This window comes from Calypte anna, chromosome Z (assembly GCF_003957555.1).
Source record: "Calypte anna isolate BGI_N300 chromosome Z, bCalAnn1_v1.p, whole genome shotgun sequence".
Taxonomy (NCBI): domain Eukaryota; kingdom Metazoa; phylum Chordata; class Aves; order Apodiformes; family Trochilidae; genus Calypte; species Calypte anna.
The window spans coordinates 3,732,935-3,757,828 of record NC_044274.1 but is presented as its reverse complement, the minus strand read 5'-3'; the positions used below and the strand labels follow the sequence as shown (position 1 = coordinate 3,757,828).

Below are 24,894 nucleotides of genomic sequence, written 5' to 3'. Positions count from 1 at the left end.
ATGCCAAATTAAATTCAGAATGCAAGGAGCAAAATCTGATACAATTTTTGCTGGTAGGAAATCAGAGAAATACATTGATTTACGCACGATTATTCCAAGATCAAGATCAGAAAATAGGCCAAGAGAAGTAAAAAGATTTTTCTTTTCCTCAGAACAGGTCATAAATCTGTGAGCTAGCTGTCATATGCCACAACCCGAGGGAAGAGCTTAACAGGATTTAGAGAGGGATTAGTCATGCATATGAATAATAAAGAAATCTTTCCTATCTATACTAAGGACGATAAATGTGCTGCTAAACTAAAGGGACACAAATCATGGGACATAACAGTCTAAGCAAAACCTGGGTAACTTTATGTGTGGTGGGGAGCACAACATGAAGACACTCAACCTTCCAAGTTTTTTCAGCATCACTGCACAGCCTGGAGTCTGCCACAGAGACAACTGCAGCTTCTACTATCCAGAACTTGCACTCAGCACCACTTCATAAATACATTCCCAGCTGAACAGCATGGTGCTAATAACATCTGACCATCCTGCTTGATGCACCAGAGAGGTTGTACCTCTGGTTAAGAGCTGTGCCAGAAAAATCACAGCCAAGTTCACAGGATACTGCCCATGGAAGGATAAATCCACAACCTGACTGACAGGGACTGAAAGAAGACATCAGCTATGCCAGTACGCTAATGATTAACCACAAGGAGTTAGGGAGAAATCATTCTTCAAAGCATGAATCTTAAATAAATGTTACACAGAGCAGTGTTTTCCTGCAGCGTCACTCTTTGTGGTCAGCTGGGTGAATCCCATGTCTCCACAGGAGAGAGAGTAGCCTTGCAATACTTTATTTGTCATTAAAACAGGCAAAAAGGCAGAAATGGTGCTTTGGTGATTACCGGAACACGAAGTCTGCACTGTCAATCTCCCGGCCACACTTGCTGTTCTTCAGAATTCCTCCATTCCCAACCACTGCACATTTCTTAAACTGGGAGCGGTGGTACGGCATGTCCTGCAACATCATGGCAAGTAAAGGGTTAAATATCCTGAAACATGAAGGCAACAATTCTCTTTTTTTTACTATTTCTTTTTTGTTTTTCATGTGCTGCTGCATGCACCTATCACAGGAAGCTGATGCTGGCTTTGGCCCACAGTATTCCCATGGCATCCATCATTGGATGGGATTGCTTTCTGAGCAATTAAGAGGTGGTATGGGCAACTAATTCAGAGGGAATAAAAAGCAATAACCTGGTTTTGCCCAGACTTTATAATGCAGTAAGTCATTTTATAAACTTGTTTCCCCTTCTGATTTATACATGAGGGCATGGGCCATGACCATGACCTAGGCATTGACTTCCAAGCTGCCAGCAGACCTCTCACTTTTCAGGGTCTGATGTCCTGTTTCTGAAAAGTCTGCACACATAGTCCCAAAGCAGCTAGTAAAGTCCAGAAAGTCTCTCTAAATCAGACAGCACATTACATATTTATCAGAACCTAGCCCAAATTTTAGTGCTTGCTACCTTGTGCTAACAGCATTAATATTTATTAATTAGCACTTGTGTTACCCACAGTGCCTAGAACCTTTGGTCAGGCACCTTTCTGGACTTGTGTAGGACACATCTTTCTGCAGTCTTTGACCAAAAATCTGTCCTCATATACAGAGATCACAGAATCTTTCAAGTTGGCAAAGACCCTTGGGATCACTGAGTCCAATCCCCATCCCTATTCTACAAAGTTCTCCCCTAAACCACATCCCCCAACACCACATCTACACGACCCTCAAACACATCCCGGGATGGTGACCTGGCCACCTCCCTGGGCAGCCTATTCCAGTGTCAGACATGCAGCTGCTGCAGAAGCAGGAGAGAGTGAAAAATCACATCCCTGAGAACAGAGCTGGGCTTTTAGGCAAGGGGGCTGTGACGCAGAGCTGAGCTGCACTTATAAATATGTAGGGGTGTGCTTACATAAGCATGAGAGTGCTTGTTTTTTGGCACATACATATTTTATCAATGATTCCGTACGGCAGGCCACAGAGAGATGAGACAGTGGCCTGACATTTCTAGGTGATTATTCCCAGGATCTTTCCGTAGCAGTCGTGTGCTGTGGGGCTAAAGGGCCCTGCAATTACACCTGTCTGAGGAAAGCAGCAGATGCCTCACAGAGAGGCATTATAGAGCTGTCTGTGCTTCACCCAGAGACTTCTTAAGACAAAGCACCCTGGCACTCCTGAAAGGGGAGATCAGAAGCCAGGTCCCCACACTCAGCACAAAGCTCTTGCCCTTAACAGCCTTGCTCCTTGTGCTTTCCAACCTTAATCTTCTCCATTTGCCTTCATTTGGTAAATTTGCTCTGCTGCAGCCCTACAGCTCTGAGCCTGAAGGTGTCTTTGGCCACAAAGCTGCTGCCTAGTGAATCCCAGCTGCATTTTGGCACGTGACAGAACCTTCAGAGCATCCTCAAGGCATACCTGGATACATAAAATAGCTGCTACAGAAGTCTCCTAGCAAAAGCATAGGCACACAGTCCTTCATGCATTCATCTGTGCAGTCAGGCAGGGTTCTGAGGACTGAACCCCTGGACTGAGGTGTACCCCCTCTTTGTCATCAGTTACCAAAGTGCTTTCCCGGATCTGAGTTCTTTTCCTGCTCTGCCCCAGTTCCCCATGTGCACATTTAGATAACAGCATGACCCTTCCTCTTAGGAGTGCTCAGAAAGCAAACGGACCCAAATCCAAGTACTTAATTTGACTATCTTCATGAATTTCTGAAAGGGATGACGTTCAGCTATGCCCCCCTAAATGTACCATTATAGATTTATGAAGTGTGCTTCATAATAAATCACTAGACACATGAGCCCATTTCTGCACGTCGGTTATAGCTCTAAATGACCCTCAGGTCAAGGATTATTTGCTGAAAAGGTTCTGAGGAACTGTGATGAAAATATTTTAAAATTGTGCAGTCTGTTCACAGTTAAGCTGAATATGGAAATAATATGACAAATGGTTTTTCATTGTGAATATCAATTCACAGTCACTCTGGAGATATTCAAAACCTGCCCTGACACCATCCTGGGCAACCTGGTCCAGGTGAACCTGCTCTGGCAGGGGGGTTGCACTGGATGATCTCCAAGGGTCTTTTCCAACCCCTGACATGTGTGATTCTGTGAATTATAGAGTAATAATAGAATAATAATAATAGAATAATAATTATGTCCTTGAAAAAAGCAGATCAAATGGTCGATTTACTGTATGTGAGTTTAGCACTTTTTAGAAGTTCTGCCAGTAAGTGCCTCTTTTTCTTTAGTTATTTCATTAGCCACTTTGCTGCTAAGTCAGTACTATTCTGCAGGGAAAAGTACATATATATTGAGCAGATGGCCACTAGAAGATAGGATAATCAGCCAAAACAACATAGAAAAAATAAATGTTTTCAAAGTATAAGCCATGAATTTTCTAAAAACGTCAAACAGCCAAATGCTAAATGCTTGGCTATAGGAGAGCATCTAATGCAGCAAGTAGAGTGAAGTTGACTCTGCAAATGTGCAGAGCCACGAGGCACCTTTGGAAACATTTTGAAGATCTCTTGGTTGATATGGAAGATTCCACTAGTATCCACTTCATATTTCAGTTTAGTTCCCAAAGGAGTATTTTTCTGGGTGGTGAACAGAAAGGCAGGGGCATTGCAACACTTTGACAAAGTGGACCTGTAAAAAAAAAAAAAAAAAGAGATAAATAAGATCAAGGAGCTGATAGCATGGTTTAGGATTTGCAATTACTATCACTCCCAAAAAGACACTTCTCAAGGGAAAAAAGAAAATCTTTAGCTGTAGGAGGAGTAAAATGGTGGTTTATTATATTTTTCTTTAGAAATTTTCAGATTCAGAGAAATCTTCCACAGCTGAGGGAAACAAAAACAAAACAAAACAAAACAAAACAAAAACAGCAACCAAAAATACCTCAAACCACCTGAAAAAATGAATCTGTCTCTTCAAGGCTGCAACAAATACAAGTGCAAATTCTGCCCTTCTCCAGATCCCAAAACTTAAGCTTGTGCTCCCATATTCTATAGAAACCATCACACAGTGCAACCCCTCTGTGTTTCAGAGGTCACTTTTTGTAAGTTATTTACTCATCACTGGTCAGGAAATGAAGGGGTTAAAGTTAAATTCACCTGGGATGTGAAAAGTTGGCAGTGCAGGGACTTAATCACAGCAATACCTAAGGACAGTAGTTCACTTACCAGGCTACGGTGAAGCACACTTAGATTACAGAAAAAGATTCAGAAGTCTTAGCTTTGCCTTTGATTTTGCAGCAAGAAGATGATGTGGCCCTAACAGATGTGTCTCGGGTAGACTGGTCATGGCTACAACTCCAGTGTCTCAGAGAAATGGCCAGAATTCTCCTTGTTGCTGGGACAAAATGCTGGCAGGTATTCCAATGCCAAAAAAAGAACAGTTCTCCAATCACAAAAACCAGATTCAGGGTATGATAGAAAAAGCATAGAAAAAGCTCTGACCCCCTTACCAAAAGTTTCGTATGAAATTTAAAAACAAAAAGTAGCTTTCCAAACAGGGGCCCCTTCCTTTGCTCCCATCTTTGCCTCAGTGCTTTCCTGCTTTTACTGGTGGAACTGGAAGCCCTGAGATGAGCTCAGTCTGGCTGCAGAGCTGGTTTGTTTCTCAGTCTATGCATCTTATACCTTTAATAAAAAACTCATGTCATGGCAATTGCACAAATATGAAGACCAAGCCCAAGTTCTCTCAGATAACCTAGATTAAATACCTTGCCTCTGGGGTATGTGTCCTCATTATGAGCTGGAAGAATAAGCAAGCCTTCTTTATGGACTTTATTACAAGCACCAGAAAGCAAATGCAGAATTATGCAAACATTTTCAGTGATGTCCAATTACTACTACACACAGGACTCATTCAGCATGACACAGTATGATGAAAAGATCAAGGTAGCAACTCAGACTCAGTGAGTCAATGAATCATTTCTAATAATGAAATCATTAAATAATTACAAGCAGGCAGTGGGATTCAATTGTGTTATCTGAGCTATGAAAAAGCTCCTCATTAGTTCTGCATTAAGGAATTGGAATAAATGTTGTTCTTCAACATCCTAGTGGTTTTCCAGAGGAATTTTCCTTACTGTAAACATCTGATACCTGATGAAGGAAGACTGCCAAGGAAATTGTATTCCTTAGTCTCCAGATGCAAGACCTAGTGTCATTTTTGTGCTTCCTCCCTCCTTAATGCTTAAATAGCTGCCGTTTAACCTCTGCTGCATTCTCCCCATCTCAGCTGATTGTCCAAAACTGGCAAAGGTTTGATATCCCCACAACTCTAAGTGTTGTTAGACCATCACCTTTTAGCCCATCTTGAAACTCAGAGACTTTGGCCAGTTTTGATGGGAGTACACACGCTGAAGTCTCTGCTTCATAACACAGAAATGAAACAAGACTTTTGAACTTTGCTTTTGTTTGTTTTGGTTTGATTTGGTTTGTTTTTTAATGACTCGCATGGCAATTGTTCCTGGAACCAGATAGCAAAGGTCAGGTTTCATTTATGTGCCAGTGGGAGTCTTTGGAGCAGTGATACATCACTCATGAAGGTTTAGCCAGTGATAGGAATCTTTCATCTCCTTCTCTCAACACACTGTCTAGGATGGAAAAGAGTTGTTTGCTTAACAAGCTGGTGATGGTGACCTGAAAGAGAGTGACACTCCTTCTGATGGTCTTTACAAAGCCTTTTCTCATTGCTCCTACCTCTGGGTTTGCACTTGAATGTGCTCCATGCACAATCACTGGTTCTCTCACTTCAGGCTGTCTTTCAGACTGAATGGCTTTTTTTTTTTTTAGATGGGCTCTGATAATAACCCATCAAGTAACTTACACAAAAAAATACACTAAAAAAAAAACCTTAAAAACCTATGTGTGGAGCTCATGTTAGAAAAAATTGTTGTGAGTCTGGGACTAACAATTAGTTATTTTTAAAGATGTTAATGACTAACTCAGCACATGCATCCTGACATTCTCTCAGTAACTCATGACAGCTATTTCTTGAAATCTTGAAAGAGAATTTCAGAGAAAGTTGTGGGACCTTATTCCAAGAAACAGCTCTGAATCATGTCACTTACTTACAGACTTAACCAGGCTATATTCCACTTACTCTGAGATAATGTGGTTTCTCTATACTTACTCAAGTATTGCCCTTGAATATGCTAATATACAACATTCAAATACTGCTTCTGGCTTCTTTCTATTGCTGCTTTCACAAGACCAAATTCAAAAGTTCATGAAAGACCTTTGGCAAAGAGGAAGTCACACAAAGATGTCACAGAGCACAACAGAAACAAACTGCAGATGTCTACAAATAGGGGAAAAATATTTAGATAGTTAAGGAGCAATAGCTGACAAGATATAGAAAAAAAAAAAAAAAAAAAAAAATGGAAGTGACAAACAAGCTCTGACAGCACCTTATACACCACTAAAAAAACACAGGTTTAGTATTTTGAAGGAGAAATTTGCATTGTCACCAATGACACCACCATTTTACACCACCACAGTGTGGTATCGGGGCTCCAGCTTCGCATCTCCCTGAATTATACCTGGAAAACTCTTCCCCATACCAAATTCCCTCTCTTGCCTAGAAAGACTGTCCCTTTCATTCCACTGTCTCTTTCATTCTTGCTGCTGATTTTTTTAAAGAGAAAAAATTCTGTATTTCTTCAGAAGAATGTTGCTCCAACAGCAACAGTTTTATAATGCTCACTCTGGTCTGGCCCTTCTCCAGGAAGCTAAACTCAAACTGGAGTAAATCTTACTCAGTCTCATCCATGTGGACCACTCTTACTTGAATAAATTAGCTTCAGTGACATTCATCTCCCACTTGCACATCTGTAGGCTCTTCCATCTGTCAAACAATTCAGTTTGTTTCACCCTAAGAGATAAAAAGAAAGATATTAGAAGGGCTTCATTTCCTAAAACAGCTGTAGCCAGGGTACCATGAGCAGGCTTTTGACAGGGCAAACCAGTCAGTTTACCCAGTGCAAAAATTTTTTCTTTCTTCTTCAGCTCAGATCATGTATACAGTGATACTGATGGAGCTTTTCAGGTGTTTGGGACTGATTTGTATCCCCTGATAGGCATTCTCAATGTCTCCAGGATAACAACTGCAATATAAAGCAAGAAGCATCTACTGCATCAGGCTCTGTCCACAGCCTGCTGGGAAGCTGAGTGTCTGGAAACTGCAGTGGCTTTTGGGGACAACAAATGTTGGACCTAGCATGAGGGCTCAGCAGAGGGGTTACTGGAAAAGAGGGTATTTCAGATAAATTGGCCAACTGCCATCATATTTTGGTGAGTTTAGCTTAATTCATGAGATGCTAGAGAAAAGCACTGTTGGTAAATCCATTTCATAAACTGCAGTAACACACATGTGATGGTAAGAGGGCATGAAAAGCTCTTTATATAATTATCTTTCCCTCCCTCTCTGTTTATAAATGTACTTCTGGTTATATCAAGAAAACTAAACCCCTAGCTCCACTAGGCTGATACGGGATGACACATTTTTTATTACATTATTCTCCAGTGATTTCTACCTCAGAGGTCACACATATCCTCCTGTATTTGGACAACAAGGATAATGAAGGCCTCACAAACATCTAGAGCTAGGGAGCAATGCCATAATCTTGCTGGAAATTTTTCAAGTTTGAGATTTCTTCAAGACTGATAGGTCCTAATGAGTTCTCTTCAGGCTTGAGGGCTCTAAATATCTGAATAAAGCAAGGACTTTTAAGATAATTATGTATTTAATGTGAGTAGAACTTAGGATTTCCCAGTCTGTGGAAGTAACAAGGAGGAATTAGGTCATATTATACTTTCTGTAGCCCACCAATGCACATGAACTTGGAAATCTTCCATTACTGCAAGGGCTGACATAGGAAATGGAGCACATCAGAAGCAAGCAGGGCAGAAGAACCCAGCACTGTAGAAATGCTTCGTGTCAAATAACACCTATTGTAACAGTAAGGCTGACTCTACCCAGCTGGGCAGGTGTAAGATGAAATGTGCAGTTCTCTGTACCATCTGATAGGGGTGCAGAAATGCAGTTCAACCCCTCCCATCCCCAGCAGAACATTGGCAGAAGTGTCACATTCTCACCCTTTCTTTTTATTTTTAAGCACTGCGAGTCAGCATGCAGTGCAAAGTTGCTACTTGTGTACCTTTCATCCAGCACCAAGCACAGAAGACAAGGACATAACCTACATTTTCCTGTGCACAAAGTCAGTGAGGGAGACAGGCTCAAAGTTCATGTGGACCCGTGGCAACAAATTCCATTTGCTGTAGCCCTGATTGCTTAATGCTATGCACTGGTATAGCTGTGCTTCCAACTGAGATTCTCAGAGCACATCCCAGACCTTAATAAGCCTTCTGGGTTGTCAGTAAAATTACCAAGGCATAATTTATACACCTAAATGCATTGCAAGGCTGAAAGTGCAAAATACATTTCCAAAAAATAGCCTTTTTTTGCTCTGTCCAGTGAGGTCCACTGGTAACCTCACTTTTTTTGCCTGATGCCATCTCTGTGGCTTCATGGATACATTTCATTGGACCTACTGGTTTTCTGATAGGACCACAAAAGACAAAATACAGATATATTATTACTTCTCAGAACTGCATTTCCCTACTTTTTAGTGATGGTATTAACTTCTGAAACTCAGAAACTGTGGAGGTCAAAAGTAGAAATGGGCTCAGAAAAGATCAAAACAACTCAAGAGAGAGCTATTGTTCACTCTAGCTACTGTAGTGTCATCACCACCTACCACTCAGCAAGTCCCCATGCCAGTTTTTGTTATCAGGAAGGGCAAACCTTTTTGCTTTATTTCTTAGGTTTCACTGCTGTTCATTGTCAATGACAAAGCCTTAGGCTAGATGAACACTTGCTATGAGTCTTTCTGGCTGCTCTTACTCTTCAGTCATCCTCAGAAGAGGACCTGGAATATAGTTTTACAAATTATATTAGGGTATTTCACTCTAAAGAGTGATACTGAGCCTGACCAAAACACCTCAATGCCTGTGAAATGCCTTCAGGTTTTTCAAATGGACCTCAGATCAGATTCAAATGCAACTACTTGCATATGCAAGAGAACCTCAGGAATCCCTCTTGGTGGGACCTGAAGCCTGGAAACTTTTACAATGCTACTGTAAGTTAAAATTTTCATCCTGCCTGATAAGTAACCTTTAAACAAATACTAATTCATACTTACATAGACAAAACCTTCACCTCGATGATGTCCTGACGTAATTCCAGGCATTTGGTGGAGTTGTATTCCAAAGGCCCTTCATAAAACTCAAAATACCTGAAGAAGGAAAAGAAAAAAATATTACAAATATGCCCCAGGCTGGAATACCTATCTTACACACTATTAGAGATTTTCCTAATTGGTTGTAGAACAGCCACCAATAATGAGTTGGTCCGTCTCTACAGGAGTTCCTCTGTCCTGTAGTTACCAACATGGCCCAGATACAGCACATGGCAACTGCCACTGAAAGTCAGAGGAAAAGCACTGATCACTTCAGGAACACTGTTCTTGTCCTTTGAGCATCTGAATGTGCTAAGAGTTTAAAAAAAACAGTTTCTTAAATCTTCTAGATGAGAAGCAAAGTGCTGGAAGGTGCATTCTGTCTGTGGAGACAGATGCATCCCTCTATGCAACCAAGAGTTTCATTGGAAGGGAAGGGAAGCTGGGATTGTTTTCTCAAAAAAATGAGATGGTTTCTTGAACACAGGGATTTGAACTCTCTGACAGAGCACAAATGACAGTACTATTCTTAATTAAAATATAAGCATAGATATTTGTGTTGTTTTGTTTTGTTTTTAATTCCCCCCTGCTAGCCATCAGACTGGAGAAAAAAAAAACAAAAACCCAGCCAAAACTGGTGGCTGGTTTAAACTGGTGTTTAAACTAACCTGTGTGTTAGTTTCACCACTTATCAGTATTATTAAAACCTAATACCTAAGAACTGTGCATATCAATACAGTGGTTATGAGCATAGTCAAGAAAAACTAGGAGATCACCTGGAGGAATAGGTATTATGACCAAGGCTAGAGCAAGGTATTCTGATGGATCCTTTAAAATCTCAGAATTAATGAGGCTGTAACACCAAACAATCCTTTGAAATTTCAATATGAAAGAAAATCACACGATTCCTGGAAGAGCTTTATTTAAACCATCACTAGAAATGTAGCATTTTGGGTTTGTGTCATTTTAAAATAATGCAAAAATTCATGTTTGTCCTGAACGTCTGTTCAGTTCTGAATATATAATCCCTAAGCAGGAAAGCCTTATTTGCTTCCTTAGTTCATGTTTATAGTTAACATCAAAATCATTCAAAACTGATCCATTCTGGAGAAGCACAAAATATTCACACCGCCCTGGGGAACAGCAGGGAGGGAGGGTGTCCAGAAAACATCTCCAACAGGGCTGCAAAAGGTCAGAATCATCTAAAACCAAACAAATAGTTTCTGAATTTTGCCTTGAAAGTACATTCAGAAATCAATCTGATAAACTGGAGAGGAAAGGAACCTATAGAAGGAAGAAAGGGACCATACTATGCAACTGAAAGAAGCCCAAGAGCTTTCCAAAGCAATCTGCTGCCAACTGGGAACGTTTTTATCCTCTTGAATGCTGCCTTAGGATGTGTCTCCTTCACCTCTCCCTGAAGTTTTCACCTCAGCATTGCCAAATCCCAAGCCAATAATTCCTGTGATCCAGTGAGAGGCAAAAAAACTTGAGGCTGAAAGGAAGAGGGCCATGCCTAGAAGGTGGCAGAAGATCATAAATTCCTAATGAAGAATTAAAATAATTATTGGCAGGAAAACCATAAGCTCTGCAGTCTTTTTAAAATGTGACTATCTGGAAATGAGCTTGCATAGTATTCCATGCAACAAATATACTTTTATTGGTTTTGTAGAGGATATTGTGTATTTGAAGCACTCCATCATCTGTGACACATGGCAAAACACTTCCTCCAGAACGGAGATTAAAGTTCATGTGACATGAACCTTCATCTTGCCTCCCACCACAAGGCTTGGGCTCTCCTTCCAACTGAATTGTTCACCCGGATGTTCAGCCTTTGCTGATGAATATCTGAAACCCACTGAATTGGCACATCTCCTTGTTTTGTTGAGCTGCATCTCAGCAGCTTGTGCATTTTGAGAGCTGCTCCAACTGAAACTGGATTAAGAGATCAACTGCTTGCACCAGGCCAAAGCTCTGTGTGGATCATAACCCAGGCAAACTTCCCAACCTAAACTGAAATCTTTCTCTTTGTGGAGCCAATACCACAGGGTTTTTTTACTGGCTGCAGAATTAAGCAGGGGTGAAGAAGTTTCCCCCCCCTGCCTACCAGTCCAGCCAACTTTTTCACCTTCCTGTAATACCCATTTTTCCTACTATACTTCTGGGGTACCCATTGTTTATTTTGAATACTTTTTTTTTATTTTGAATACTTGGAGCCAGGCAAGATTGAGGCCCTGGGTGTGCATGCTTTACACAACACCTGAGGCAGGTGTACACCTCCACACAACACTGAGCACATCACTCCTTCCTCTTTGGGCGTAGAGGGGGTGGGATAGCAATGGTGATCAACCTCCTCCTTGCTTTTCATCTAGCACTGGATTTCAGTACCTCGCATGTGCCTCGGAGAAGAATGGCAGAAAATTCAGATTAGCATTTATTTTTATCTCTTCCTGCATGCTCCTGGCTCTGATGCTGGGTTAGAGAACTGCAGCTGAGATGTCAAGCGGCACACATGCTATCACGTGGGAGAGCAGCAGCAGGGGAAGGCTGGCTCCAGCCCCCAGTGCTGGTGACAGAGATGTCATTTTATGAAACAGAGATGAAGTTTCCTGAGTCCCAGCCATCCCCTTTGATCACTGCCTGCTTACCAAATCCACAGACCAAAAACAGAAATTCAAAAAGGATGTGTCACCGAAGAGGCAGAACAGCAAAAAGGCAAGGAGTAGGTAAAAAATATGTTGCTTCTGGATGCGAAAAGAAAATCCACGAGGCAGCACTGGATTTGTAGGAGAGTTATTCCATTAGCCTGCAGTTTCTAAAAGCACTGGACTTGGGCTGCAAGTCTGTAACTTTCACGATAGCTCCAGCTTTTCCAGCAGAGTCATTATGAGTGTCAAATTCACAGCTTGGCACCATGTGTAAGTGCAGAGAGAGGAACCTGTGAAACAGGCTGGATGACACACTGCCAAGGGGACACATGCATCCTGGGGACACCAACAGCAGTGTCACTTCTGCACCAGCTGGGGAGAAGAGGCTACAGGCCATGGGGTGAACCCAGCTGAACTTAAATGAATGAATAATCATCATCTGGGCTGTCATTCCTAACCCCTGAGCTACATCTGAAACAGACAGCCAGACACTAAGCCTCCTTAGTGTTAATGCTACTGATGCTGCATTGCTTAGGTTGCAAGCATCAATGATACTATAACAGCATTAAGGAATTTGCAAGACAGTATCTGGTCAATAGACTGCGAAAAAAAAAAATAATAATAATCAAATTTCTCCCCTTTCTCCCAGGAGTACTCATGCTATTTATTTGCTTCACAACAATCCTCCTCCCACTGCAGCAAATTAGCAGAGGCAGCTCCCTGGAGCACCAGCCAGCCTCTTCCCACAGAAGCCCTTCACATTGCACTTTCCCACAATACAGCTTGTGCACAGCACTGGGCTCAAGAACAAGGAACATGGGTTCCCTCATCCCCTACAGATGTCCTTTAAACCCAGCTCCTCCCCTCGGCAGGGTCTGGTCCTGCCAAGAATGTTTGGAGACCAGCCCACCATGCTCTCCCTGAGGAAGTATCAGTCTCACCCACACCCTGGGCTCCAAGTCCTGCTTCAGCCCACAGCTTCCCACTCCAAATCATGTAGCTCCCTGGAACAAGGATACAGCTGCCTGATGGGAAGCTTAATGAGTGGAAATGGAAACTTTCCCCCCCATCATCTTCCTCAGCCTGGTATCTCGCCAAGAAGCAAGGATGTAGTGAAGTTTATACTGAGTTATGCTCTTGATTACTGGCAAGTGGCAAACCTGAATACACTACTCCTTGTGCTAGGGAAAAGGGCTTTGCTCCAGCTGTACAAGAAGGAAAATCCTGTTTTATACCCATAAATGCCAGAATGTCTTCTCCCTGCATTGCCTTTGCTTCCCCTGCTGAAATTTAAACAACTTTTCTCCCACAGAGGCCGCAAGTCTACAGGAAAACCAACACAAGAATTGGTGATTTTTTACAATAGGGAATACAACTACAACAGAATCACACAAACAGCATGGTTGCACACAGGATTGCCTTTCCCTGGGCACTGGGCACTACACGATACACTGTTCTGTGTTCTTTTTTTTTTTTTTTAATGGCTCTCAGTACTGAATGGCCAGAAATGAGAGGCTATTCACTGTGTAATTTCCCATTTATGACTAACTGAGACTTCCTTCTTTTCTAACCTGCATCTCTCCCGTTGCAACCTGACTTCCAGCTGAGCAGCTTACTGAGAGACAGATCTGGTTTGCCAGTACACCAGCTGCCTCTTAGGTCTTTGATCATCTGCAGTTGGGCTGCTGCTACTTTGATCAGAAATGAGCTTTCCTTGATCAAGAAAGCCTGAGACTTCAGCCCTCCCTTGAAGTGGCACTTGGAGTGAGGCACTGATTTGCCTGGTATGTTGAACAAAGGTTGAAAAATATAACTGAGTGCAATTGTCAGGCATCTTTTAAGCAAGACCATTTTCTCCTGGACAGTCTGCCTTCCCATTTCCCCCATTTCTGCACTGCTGGCAGTGAGGCTGCAGCACTAACGCTGGGAGAGAGCAGAGCCTCGCAGGAAAGATTCCACCTACCCTGCAGGAAAAGCAAAGATCTTTCCAAAAATATACAGTATCCAGTGAATAAGAAATGAGAATAAATGAACCAAAGCCCTACAGGCTTCTACTAAACACTCTCTGGGAGAACTGTCCAATTAGCAGTGCCTGCACTTGCCCCTATAAGCAGATCCATGGCCACCCTTGGGTCTCAATTCACTTTCCCTACTCACTTCTTTAAGATCACAGAGACTCATGTTTATCTGGCATGGTCATCATGGGACCTTCAGACCCTTGCAGCAAAAATACTACTGGGGTAGAGCACATCACAGCTACAAGGTCTCTGGAAAACTCCTTCAGAGCAGAGAAACTAGGTGTCAACATCATCAGAGATGAAGTCTACTAGTATTTCTCTGTGACAACATCAAAAACTACAAGGTTTGGACAACAAATACAGGAAAAGGTTCGCATTCCTCCTGGCTACCATCTGCTGATGCCAATATCACTGGCATTAATTGGTTAAAATCTTTTGCAGTCTTCCTCTCTGATGCTACTAGATGTAGTAGATGTCTAACTGATACCTAACTTTCAGCATGTTGCTGTGGCTAGGAACAAAATGTGTCATTATAAACCATATAATGTAAAAAAATGAAAATATAAGCAAGGGAAAAGGGTCACACAACTTTGTGTACACTACGTGGCAACAGCTCTTCCAAATTACTGCACTGAGTTCTGGTATTTCATCTTTAAAGGTCTGAGATACTGTCTGGAGTTACAAAAGGACCTGCAGAAGTTATTTGTGTTCTAAAAAGTCTGAGAGGCGTATGAATCTTAATCTAAACATATGCTGACTGAGTAGGGAAGCACTGCACCAGGAAGCAATTACTAGTTGCAGAAAGCTTTTCAGTTCAGTATAGCAAGAAAAAAATATAATCCCATGTCTGGAAGCTAAAGATAGAAATTACATCATTAGTGCAAGGTTTTGTTTCAAGAAGAATCAGAAAAATAAAAAAAAAAAATAATCAGGAGCTGGAATTCTTGTACAGGGACCCATGCTTCCCAGGAGCTTCTTGTAGCTGATGTTAAACCTATCATCTCATGAAACTCCTCAAAACTCCTAGGATGTTTTGAAACATTTGGCTAGATTTGTCTCCTTAAATGTGTTATAAGTTGTTTGGGATTTTCACAAAAGAAGGCATCAGAAATTTTCATCCACCAATATGTGGGCACTTTCTTAAGGAACCGTATTTTCCAAATTAAAAGATTTTTATTTTAAAACAAACAAAAAAACCCCAAACAAACCAAAACAAAAAACTCAACAACAACAAAAGCCTTTCACAAAACCAGCCCTGAGTCCTGTTTTATCTTCCACAAGAGTGGGTTTTATATCTCTGTCCCTTACAAGCAGTTCATTGATAACTCTATATACCTCCCAAGTAACCTTTGAAATGTTCATGCATCCATCTGTTGTATCTCAGGGGTGATCCTTTTCTAGATTCCTTATTTGCTCTGGTCATGATTTCACAGGCAGTTCACACATCTGCACAGATAAGATGATAGCTGTGATACCCTGAGGGTCTGTTTTCCACCACAGCTATGAAAGCTCCTGGCAAACTGGCACTGGTTGCATCCTGACATTCCCATTTTTATCTCCTCTCTTCACATTTCAATGCACAGATCATTTTGGGTTTGCTTGTCTCTGCTGCCCAACACCACATCAGCAACACCAATTGACCAAACATCCACTCCTGCCAGTGCCATGTGGTCGTGTTCTTCTCTGCCCACTCATCTGGGAGCCACAACTCTCCCAAATTTCATTCTAATCTGCTACCCCATACAGCTCTGCTGGAACAGCTGTGGGGTGTAACAGCAGGAGCTATAATAGAAACAGCCCCAAATGACACAGCAAAGTGCAGGCTTCCTCCTGCAGTTTGATAAACCCACCTCGCAATATCACAACCCCCCTGTGCTTCCCGGGTCTTCTCTCACACTGGCTGCCATGCATCTTCCCTTAGAGGTCATCCCACTCTTACCACATGTCCTCCCCAGCATGATTTACTGGAGCACATATTGAATTCTGGTTTTAGGGACACATTGGTGTCTCTTTTCTTTCACAGCCACTGTGTCAAAACAACAGTGCCACTTGAGGAGCAGCATTGGGCAATGCTGGGGGGAGTTCTGATTTACCAATTTAATTTCAGAACTCTTCCAACTGTAATAAGCTGCTGTTTGGATGTTTTTATCAAGACCATTCGTATCACTCTGATTGAAGCAAGGTGCTGATGCTGTTATCCATATGACCACCAGGGATGCATGGTAGAACATGTGGTTAACATTTCTACATCAATAACACGTCAAGAAAACACATTTCAGTTTATCATTTCAAACAGTGGCACTTCTTTCTTCTTTTTTCTTTCTCTCTCGCTCTCTTTGTTTTTTGGGTGTTTTTTTTGTTGTTGTTTTGGGGTTTTTTTGGTTTGTTGTTGTTTCTTCTTCTGTTTTTTTTTTTGTGATTCTTCATATTTTAATATCCTTGTACGAGGAGTTCAGCACTATGGCTCAAGCAACATCCTCAGCTACTACTGTCCTGGACAATATGGTTTGAAGATGGCTCGAGCCGTCACATCCATTTTTGTAAAATGTGTATTTGATAAATTCAATTGATTATGCCTTCTAATTTGTAGGCACTGAGGACAAGCTCCATATTTGCAAACAGAAGAATTCTGGGTACAAACAGACAGACCAGAAAGCAGAAAGCTCATATCTCCTCCCACCCATCAAAGGTCTCAACACCTAAACCTGACATTGAACCTCATATGAAGGTGGCAAAGAACACCATAGCCCTATCAACATGGCAAGATAGAACATCACATCATTAAGGCAGCTTCTTGGCAACAAAAAATGCTTTAAGCCTGAAGACTCACAATCCCAGCAAACTGCAAAACATGGGAAGGAGAACAGAGGGATGAGAGCTCTAGGAAGCAGTTTCAAACATTACTTCTCATAACCAGCACCAGAGAGAACCCTTTCCCTGATTCCCCACAAGAATGTTGTAAGATTTGTAATACTAAGCATAAGGAGGGGAAAAAATACTAGAAATTTGAGCAATGGCTAATATGTAAGAACCAAAAATAAGCCAGAATTTGACAACTGGTTAACACTGAGTAAGGGTTTCAAAGAGCCTTCAGTCCACCTAGTACTCCATTAGCTGAAAGTACACATCCTTGTAGTACAGGGCAGGTTTTGAGTGTTTAAATTTACTCCTTGAAAGTATTCACAACTTCTTTTTTACCTAGGACACCTGCAGCAGTGCAATATGCATTGAAATGAAGCTTTTGGTGCACAAAAAGCCCCAGCAAACAAAGATCTCTGCCAGGCATCTAAGCACACCAACAGTAGGTGCCACAAAATATGATCCACACTCTCGGTTGTACCACATACTGAGCTGAGTGATGATAATGGATTTTATCTCCATGGACTGGTCCTAATCAGCCCAAAGAAGTGTCTCATGCACTGGGATGAAAAACCATGGTTAGCTTGGTTACCACAGCACGGTGGAGCTACCTGCAATCAGAGAGGGATTGTTTTCTGAAACTGTGCAATGAACTCCCCCTGGGCAGCAGCATTCCCATTTCAAACTTTAAGTTCATACATTAGTTAGAGTCCAAATCAGTTCCTACTGAAATCAGACAATGTGACAAAAAAATGTGATAAAAAAAAATGTGAAAAATCCTTCCTTTCTGTCCACATATGTATGAATAAACAGGTATCTACATAGATACCTGTATCCACATAGATATAGAAATGAAGACAGCTGATGAAGAGCATGCTAATATTGATTTCAATTAATATCTTCAAACACCACATCTTCCAGAAGGAGGTGGTAATACAATAAACTGCAGAGCTGTGCAATGAAATGTATTTACTGTGAGCATGCTGACACATAATTACTTTTGTGCACTTCAGACACCTCTCTGGAGACCTGTAAATATATGCAAGCAAAATCAGGTTGTTAAAATGTACTCTGCAAGTTTTCCATTTGGTGGAAAGAATTATTCATTAGAGGAAGGCCTGTTTTCAATTGATATTAACAGCCTGAAGCTGGGGGTCAGATTAAGACTCTCAGGAGGCATCCAGTGATAACACAGTAAGAAAGGTGATCAAAGGTAAATAGTAAACAATTTATGGCATAGCCCTGCAGTTACTCACCACAGTCTCACCTCCAGTCTCACCTCTCTATCTACATAGTTGGTTTTTTTTAAATTTTGCTGTATTCTGCTTTCAGACAGTAGTCAAATGGGTAAATAATATCTCTAACACACCTATGTGCAATGTGTGTTGCAGCTAGACTTATCTCTTAATCAAAATTTCCATCTTTCAGCTCCACAGTCATAAACATGAAATAGCCTCTGACACTTGCATCTTCTACTCATATTATAACCTTTGAAATTTATATTTAGCTTGTGAAGCTTGAGACTCATTGTAGAAAAAACACATCCTGAACCTCTTTGCCTTTGAAGGGGCTAAAAAGATTGAGAATAGTACTGTCACTCAGTGCTTCACAACTAGTATGTATGTATTTTGCAGTCAAGGGTTTGGGCTCCCTGTTCTTCAATTGATGATTCAATTGTCAAGGGTGCCTAGAGGGGGAAGTCAATATTCATTAATTCTCTTACGTCTTCATGAAGATGTCTTTGTGCCACATTCAGTTCTTTTACATGCCAAGTGCCTAAGCTGTTTGTCCATACAGACTGTAAATGCACACACAAACAAGGGAAAAAAACATCGTGGAAGAGAGACAGATAGATACACAAAGAGATAGGCACATGCATACACACACAGAAATAACCATTCTTCCCCTGTTCTCACCACAGAATTGCAGCTTAAGCTGCAAATATTCTTACTAAAAAAGAACTCTAGAGACTTAAACCAACCAGTGAGTGGTGGGTAGCACTCAGGCAGGATCACATTGCAGTGAGGAGTGGAATAGGAACTGCAGCACTGCTGCAGTTCTGTGAGGCTGGATGATTTTTGGCAGGTCAGGCTCTGTGCCTGTGAGAAGCTCTCAGCTCCACAGCTGTAGTGGCGTGTGGTTACCAAAACATGCTTGAACCACAGCTTAAACAAAATATGTAATTTACCCAGAGAGAGTTTCATTCATCCACAGGTATTAAATGTAAGCTTCTTTTACTTGGTTAGTATTTTCTTAACTTTCAGTCTTTCTAAGGTTTCCCTATTGATGCTACACACGACTCAGGATTTTTAGCCTCTACCACTGAGATTCCCAGATTTATGTAAATGGCCTGGGATAGCTCCATGGGGAGCTCTTGAGGCACAACCACAACCAGTCTCTTGAGCCAGTCTCATGGCTCCTCATGACCCTTCAGACACATGGCAGTCAGAAGGATCTTGCCACAAATTGGTGATTACAAAAAGTGCAAGGGCATATCAGTGCTTCTCATATTTTCAAAATAGTGTAAAAAAAAAAAAAAAAAGGGAAAAATCCAGTCTTATCTCAACAGAACACTTTTCCCCACTGAAGCCCTGAAAAGATTTCAAGTTAAACTATGTTTTCTCAGAATATGTATTCTATTATAAAGAAAACTTGGGCCAGATTCTCCTTCTGTGCATCTGTGTGCTCTGTGTGCATCAATACTGTCACGTTGGAACCTTGCCCACCCAAGTCCCACTCTCTCACACTGCCAAATATTGACAAATAGGATTGGTGGGGGAATAGAAATAGGAGAGGCCAGGAAACAGAAGCCACCCTCCTATGTACTGCATGGATGCTTGTGTTATATTCAAAACTGGTCCTAAGGACTTGAAGGGAGAGAACAACACAGCACTTGGGCATCCCTGGCATCTTCTGTGCCACAGGGAGCACTGCTAAGCAACAAAAACAAACTGCAAACCTCATTCTTCATACATCCTGTGCTCACATTTGTGGTTCATACCAAGAAAGAAAGATCTCTGTAGTCATTGCCTCGAGTGTTGGTACCTGGTGCCTGTGTCACTGCCACTCTTCACTGCTCCGCCATCCGTGAAATTAAAGGTGCCGGTCCAATTTGCCAATTCCTCTCCATTCTGCCAGCTAAACTGCAGCCCTCTAGCAAGAAAATGAGGCAGTTGATATTTGATATCATTCATTAGGTAAAGTCTATCAGCATGAGTTCTCATCTCCTTTTTCTTAACACAGAAATGTGAATAGAACACACCCATCAAAACAAATAAAAAGATACCAAGAACCCAAGACATCATCTTCCTGGTGGGAACAGTTAATTCTCAGTTTCCATAGACTCTGCAGGTCCTTGGTTGAAAACCACACCAGACTCCCCAAACTGGAAGGTCAGTAATCATCTGTGCTCATAAACTTAACATACATATGTGTGGCACAAGGTGGGTGCAAGTGCAAAAAGCTGGAGACTGATGTGAAAACTGGAAAGCCAAAGAAGTAAGACCTCCAAAACTCAACTTCACATGGACAGCAGCTGTTAAATACAGTGGCTTCTGACTCTTTCCTCTGAGTATTCAGCCATGCTAGCAAGGGATTTGTCATTTGATGACTTAAGTCACACTATTTTGCTCCTTTTCTCTTTTTGGGAAGTTATTTAAACTCATGTGTAACACAGTCACTGAAACACCCTGTTTTCCAGACGGTCACCATTTTAATCCAAGACCCATGATGCTTGTAGTTTTCTGGTAACTACACCTGTAACTGAGTAGAAATCTCATATGTATTTAAATGACCTTTGCCTGTAGAAACAATTGACAACACAAGTCAAATCCTTCCTTTAGCTCAGAAGCCAAGGGGAAAAAAAAAAAAATCTCGCAGATTGTTATTTTTAATCTTCTCCATTTTAACCCAGTTACATGATTTCAGAAGCCTGGCAGCTGAGCTGGGAACAATTGGTGCTGCCAATACTTAAAGTTAACTCCCCAGCTGGGCTCAGTGGGGGACAGCCAGGAAGCAATCTGCCAGCCTCCCCTGCCCAAAAGAAAAGGGCATCCAGGACCCTGCTAGCTTTCTTGGTCAACACGATTATTACAAGGACTAGAGAATCTCTCAGACCATATCCATCCTCTTGTCTAACTGGCAGCAGCTGTAAGGGCAGGAAATTAAGAAGGCAAGACACGTGGCATTAAAGTGAGGCCTCTTTGTTTCCCGAAGAGGAAAAAAAGGTGAGTAGCTTTAAAAACACATAGTAGGAGTTTATGTGTTCTGTGTTGTGGAAATGTGTGCATATAACTTCTTGTTGTCCTGCAAGATGTTAAGACAACCTTGTCCAAGAATCTGCAGTGCAGGCATTTCCACATGAGCTAATTTTCTGTGTTCTAAAAAATCAGTACAGCTAGTTCAGGAAAGATTCACCCTATCAATGGCTGATCTTCACCTTAGGATGATCTGATAAGCCCCCACACCCTTCCTCCATCAGCAGTACAGCAGGGACCTCTGTGCTTTTCACAGAATCATACAATTTTCAGGTTGGGAAGGGACCTTTTAGATCATCCACTTCCAACCCCTTTCCATGGGCAGGGACACCTCCCAGCAGCCCAGGCTGCTCCAAGCCCCATCCAACCTGACCTTAAAAGCTCCCAGGGATGGGGCTTCCACCACCTCTCTGGGCAACCTGTGCCAGGGTCTCTCCACCCTCATGGTGAAGAACTTCTTCCAAACTTCGTGTCTGAACCTCCCCTCCTCTAGTTTGAATCCATCAAGGCCTTTTCTGACCTAAACTCAAAGAATTTCATAAGTTTGTTCCTGTATGTTTTGTGCCTTTTAATCTTTTTCCTTTGTTTTCTTTTTTTTTTTTTAATTCAAAACAAGACTTTTTGGTAAAGGCAGTTTGAGGTGAAAGGAATTACGAAGAAGGGAGGAGACATCTCAAGACTCTGTACTGAGGAAAGAGCTATCCTCTTTAACTGCCCTTTTCATTTCTTGCACATTCTCCAGTGGTCAAAGTTTGCATTTTCAAGGAAGAACTTTTAAAGTATAAAAGTGGGAGCATCTCAAATATCCAAGCCTAATTTTTGCTCCTAATAGGCCCATTCTGATTACTTCTTCTTAAATGTGGATCCAGTTCCATTGTTTTCAAAAAAATCCCCCATTTAGAACAACTGGAAGAGACTCTCCTGAGTGCCATAAGCAAAATGAGATTACCTCACATGCTTACATCTGATATTCAGCTTGGAGAAAGCTACTCTGGTGGCTCTCAATTTTGAGAATCACATCACAGGGCATAGAGGTGCTGTGGCCACAGGGCAATGCAGTGCTTTGGCTTCTCAAGGAGTCCTGTACCTCCTAAGTTCCTCTGACAGTTTTTAATCATCTGAGGCTGCCCAAGGTACAGCTCCTGAGTAAAACAACAGTGTGAAAAAAAATATGAGAAAATTCTCACTTCTACTAAGATATTTTTTAGGCTTGTTGAAATAAACACTTGTGATTCTCTCCCGTGTACCAGTCTAGCATATTTTTTGGCCATGCTTTAAATGGTGCAGAAAGGGAGCTGGGAGTCTGGCTTGCCAGGAAGCTGAAGAGGAGGCAGCAGTGTACCCAGGTGGCCAAGAAGGGCAATGGCATCCTGGGCTGGCTGAGGAAGAGTGTGGCCAGCAGGTCCAGGGAAGGGATTCTGCCCCTGTGCTCAGCCCTGGGGAGGCCACAGCTTGAGTCCTGTGTCCAGTTCTGGGCCCCTCAGCCCCTCAGGAGGGATATCAAGGTCCTGGAGCAGGTCCAAAGGAGGCAACTGGGCTGGTGAAGGGACTCGAGCACAGACCCTGTGAGGAGAGGCTGAGGGAGCTGGGGGTGTTGAGGCTGGAGAAGAGGAGGCTCAGGGGAGACCTCATCACTCTCTGCAACTCCCTGAAAGGAGGTTGGAGCCAGGGGGGGGTTGGGCTCTTTTCCCAGGCAACTCTCAGCAAGACAAGAGGGCACAAAGGGTCTCAAGTTGTGCCAGGGGAGGTTTAGGTTGGAGCTGAGAAAGAATTTCTTTCTGGAGAGGGTGATCAGACCTTGGAATGGGCTGCCCAGGGAAGTAGTGGATTCTCCGTGTCTGGAGATCTTTCCAAAGAGCCTGGATGTGGCACTCAGTGCCATGGGCTGGGAACCACGGGGGGAGTGGATCAAGGGTTGGACTTAATGATCTCTGAGCTCCCTTCCAACCCAGCCAATTCTATGATTCTATGATTCTATGTTTCTTCTGAATGTGTACCTCTTTGGAAAAGACATCTAAATATGCAACCTTAAAAATATGTTTTCATTGCTAAGTGTAGCCGTGAATGATGCATGGGGAGAGAGAACAGAAGGGTGGGAAAACCAGAGTTGTACTTTTAAATTTATAGATACTTTGGGCTTAGATATTTACTTGTGAACTGAAATAGAGAGCAGTAATTTAGATAACTATCTGGTGCTGGTCTGTCCTTCAGAGGTGAAGACTCCTAATGCATAGCCCATACTCAGGCAGATGAAATTAAGAACGAGAACATCCAGAAAAGTCCTTTCCCTTTGTACATCTTGACCTGTAACAGCTGGAAGGAAAGCTATGTAAATGCTCAAAGGTGGTAGGGGGTGAATCTGTCCATAAAGCAAATGAATTTATAAAACCACTCTTTACTGCCCTCATCAAAACTCTTTTTTTTTTTTTGGGGGGGGGGGGGGGGGAACAGTGTGTACTGCAGCTGAGGCATCAAGTTTAAAGGAGGACATGCACATTTTGGGTAAGATCCAAGAGGAGATCAGGAAGACTAACACTGAGGAATGGCAGATATGTCTTCTGATGAACAGCTTAAAATACTTAACTTTGAAATAGCAGAATGGTGGATCTGGTTTAGGTACAAAAATATCTAACAAGGGCAAGCAAGGGTCTGGAGAGGACATTCCCATGTGGTAAGGACAAAATACCACGTTGTGAGCTGAGCTTAGTGTCAGGAGCAAGCTAAGTGTCTGATCCTGAACCAGTCAGGAAAAGGGAACCATAGAGTGCTTTTCTTCCCACAAACAGGTACTCAGAAGAGTTTAACACCAGACAGACTTTTGCATTACACAAAACACACCACCAAAGACACATTACACAGCTCTGTGTGCCTCATTGTCAGCCTGCAAGACTTGAGGCCAACCTGCTTCTCTGCATCCTCTAGAGTGATGGGATGATAAACCTCTTCCTCCTAGGAAGGAACAGCTCCTATAAATAATGGTTTGTCACAATAGGACTGAGCAGAAATCAAGGATGAGACATTTAAAGGCACTGACCTGAATTAATTCTGTTCATAACAAGATTACTGAGAGTTCTAGCATTTATTTCAATCAGCCTTGAGTTGGGAGATTTCAGGTTTTTTAAAAAAAATAAATTTCCTAATCCTCTCAGGCATGGGTAATAAGTGTTCATAAATTATGTCTGACCAAACATGAAAACAGCCTGAGAAAACAGAACAAAGGCACAGGTTGCTCCATCAGTATATTTATTTCATGTTATTACAGAAGTTAAAACTCTTAACACCTCACTCTCAGCCCAACCCACATTTTAACAGATAAGACAAGGAAGAGGTAAACTTGTTAATCAGAATTGCAACAGAAAAGCACATCCAGAACAGAAACACAAAAGGAAGAGAAAAAGAACCAGACAAAAAGGAGGGTATGGAAAGATAAAAAGAAGTGAAGGAAAGCAGAGGTTTACTTAGATACAGTGGCTGCTATGTAACTGACACAGCTCACATCTGAACGTTTGGAAAAAGAAATAATCTAATTTTAAGCCTGGGATCATTACCAATGATCACCAGTGGTGGAACTTTGCCATTTGTTCAATTATTTTGTTCTAAAATTAGCACATTCATCCAATGCGTGATGCTGCTGATGGTGAGGGGAAACTTTATAAAAGATGTAATAACCATAAACACCCTTATTGCAGGGATACTAAGTCTTGCCCATTAACTGCTAGAAAATTTCTCAACACAATTTACGGATCTCATTAATCACAGGACTTATCCCTAGCAAAGACAAGTATGAGCAATGTTGAACCTCAGATTAGAGAAAC

General features: G+C 41.9%; 1 protein-coding gene across 2 annotated transcripts in view; it reads right to left on the bottom strand.

Moving 5' to 3' along the window:
* Positions 1 to 24,894, bottom strand: part of ST8SIA5 (ST8 alpha-N-acetyl-neuraminide alpha-2,8-sialyltransferase 5) — a 43,090-nt gene that overhangs the window by 5,588 nt on the left and 12,608 nt on the right. The window contains exons 2-6 of one of the 2 annotated variants that reach the window (XM_030467324.1): positions 19,869 to 19,976; positions 9,263 to 9,355; positions 6,847 to 6,933; positions 3,552 to 3,696; positions 891 to 1,003 (exon numbers count right to left, since the gene is read on the bottom strand). In XM_030467324.1, coding sequence (XP_030323184.1) covers positions 891 to 1,003; positions 3,552 to 3,696; positions 6,847 to 6,933; positions 9,263 to 9,355; positions 19,869 to 19,976 — 546 coding nt within the window. The remainder of the gene's footprint in view (positions 1 to 890; positions 1,004 to 3,551; positions 3,697 to 6,846; positions 6,934 to 9,262; positions 9,356 to 19,868; positions 19,977 to 24,894) is intronic. The other variant, XM_008506421.2, reaches the window with a different exon arrangement.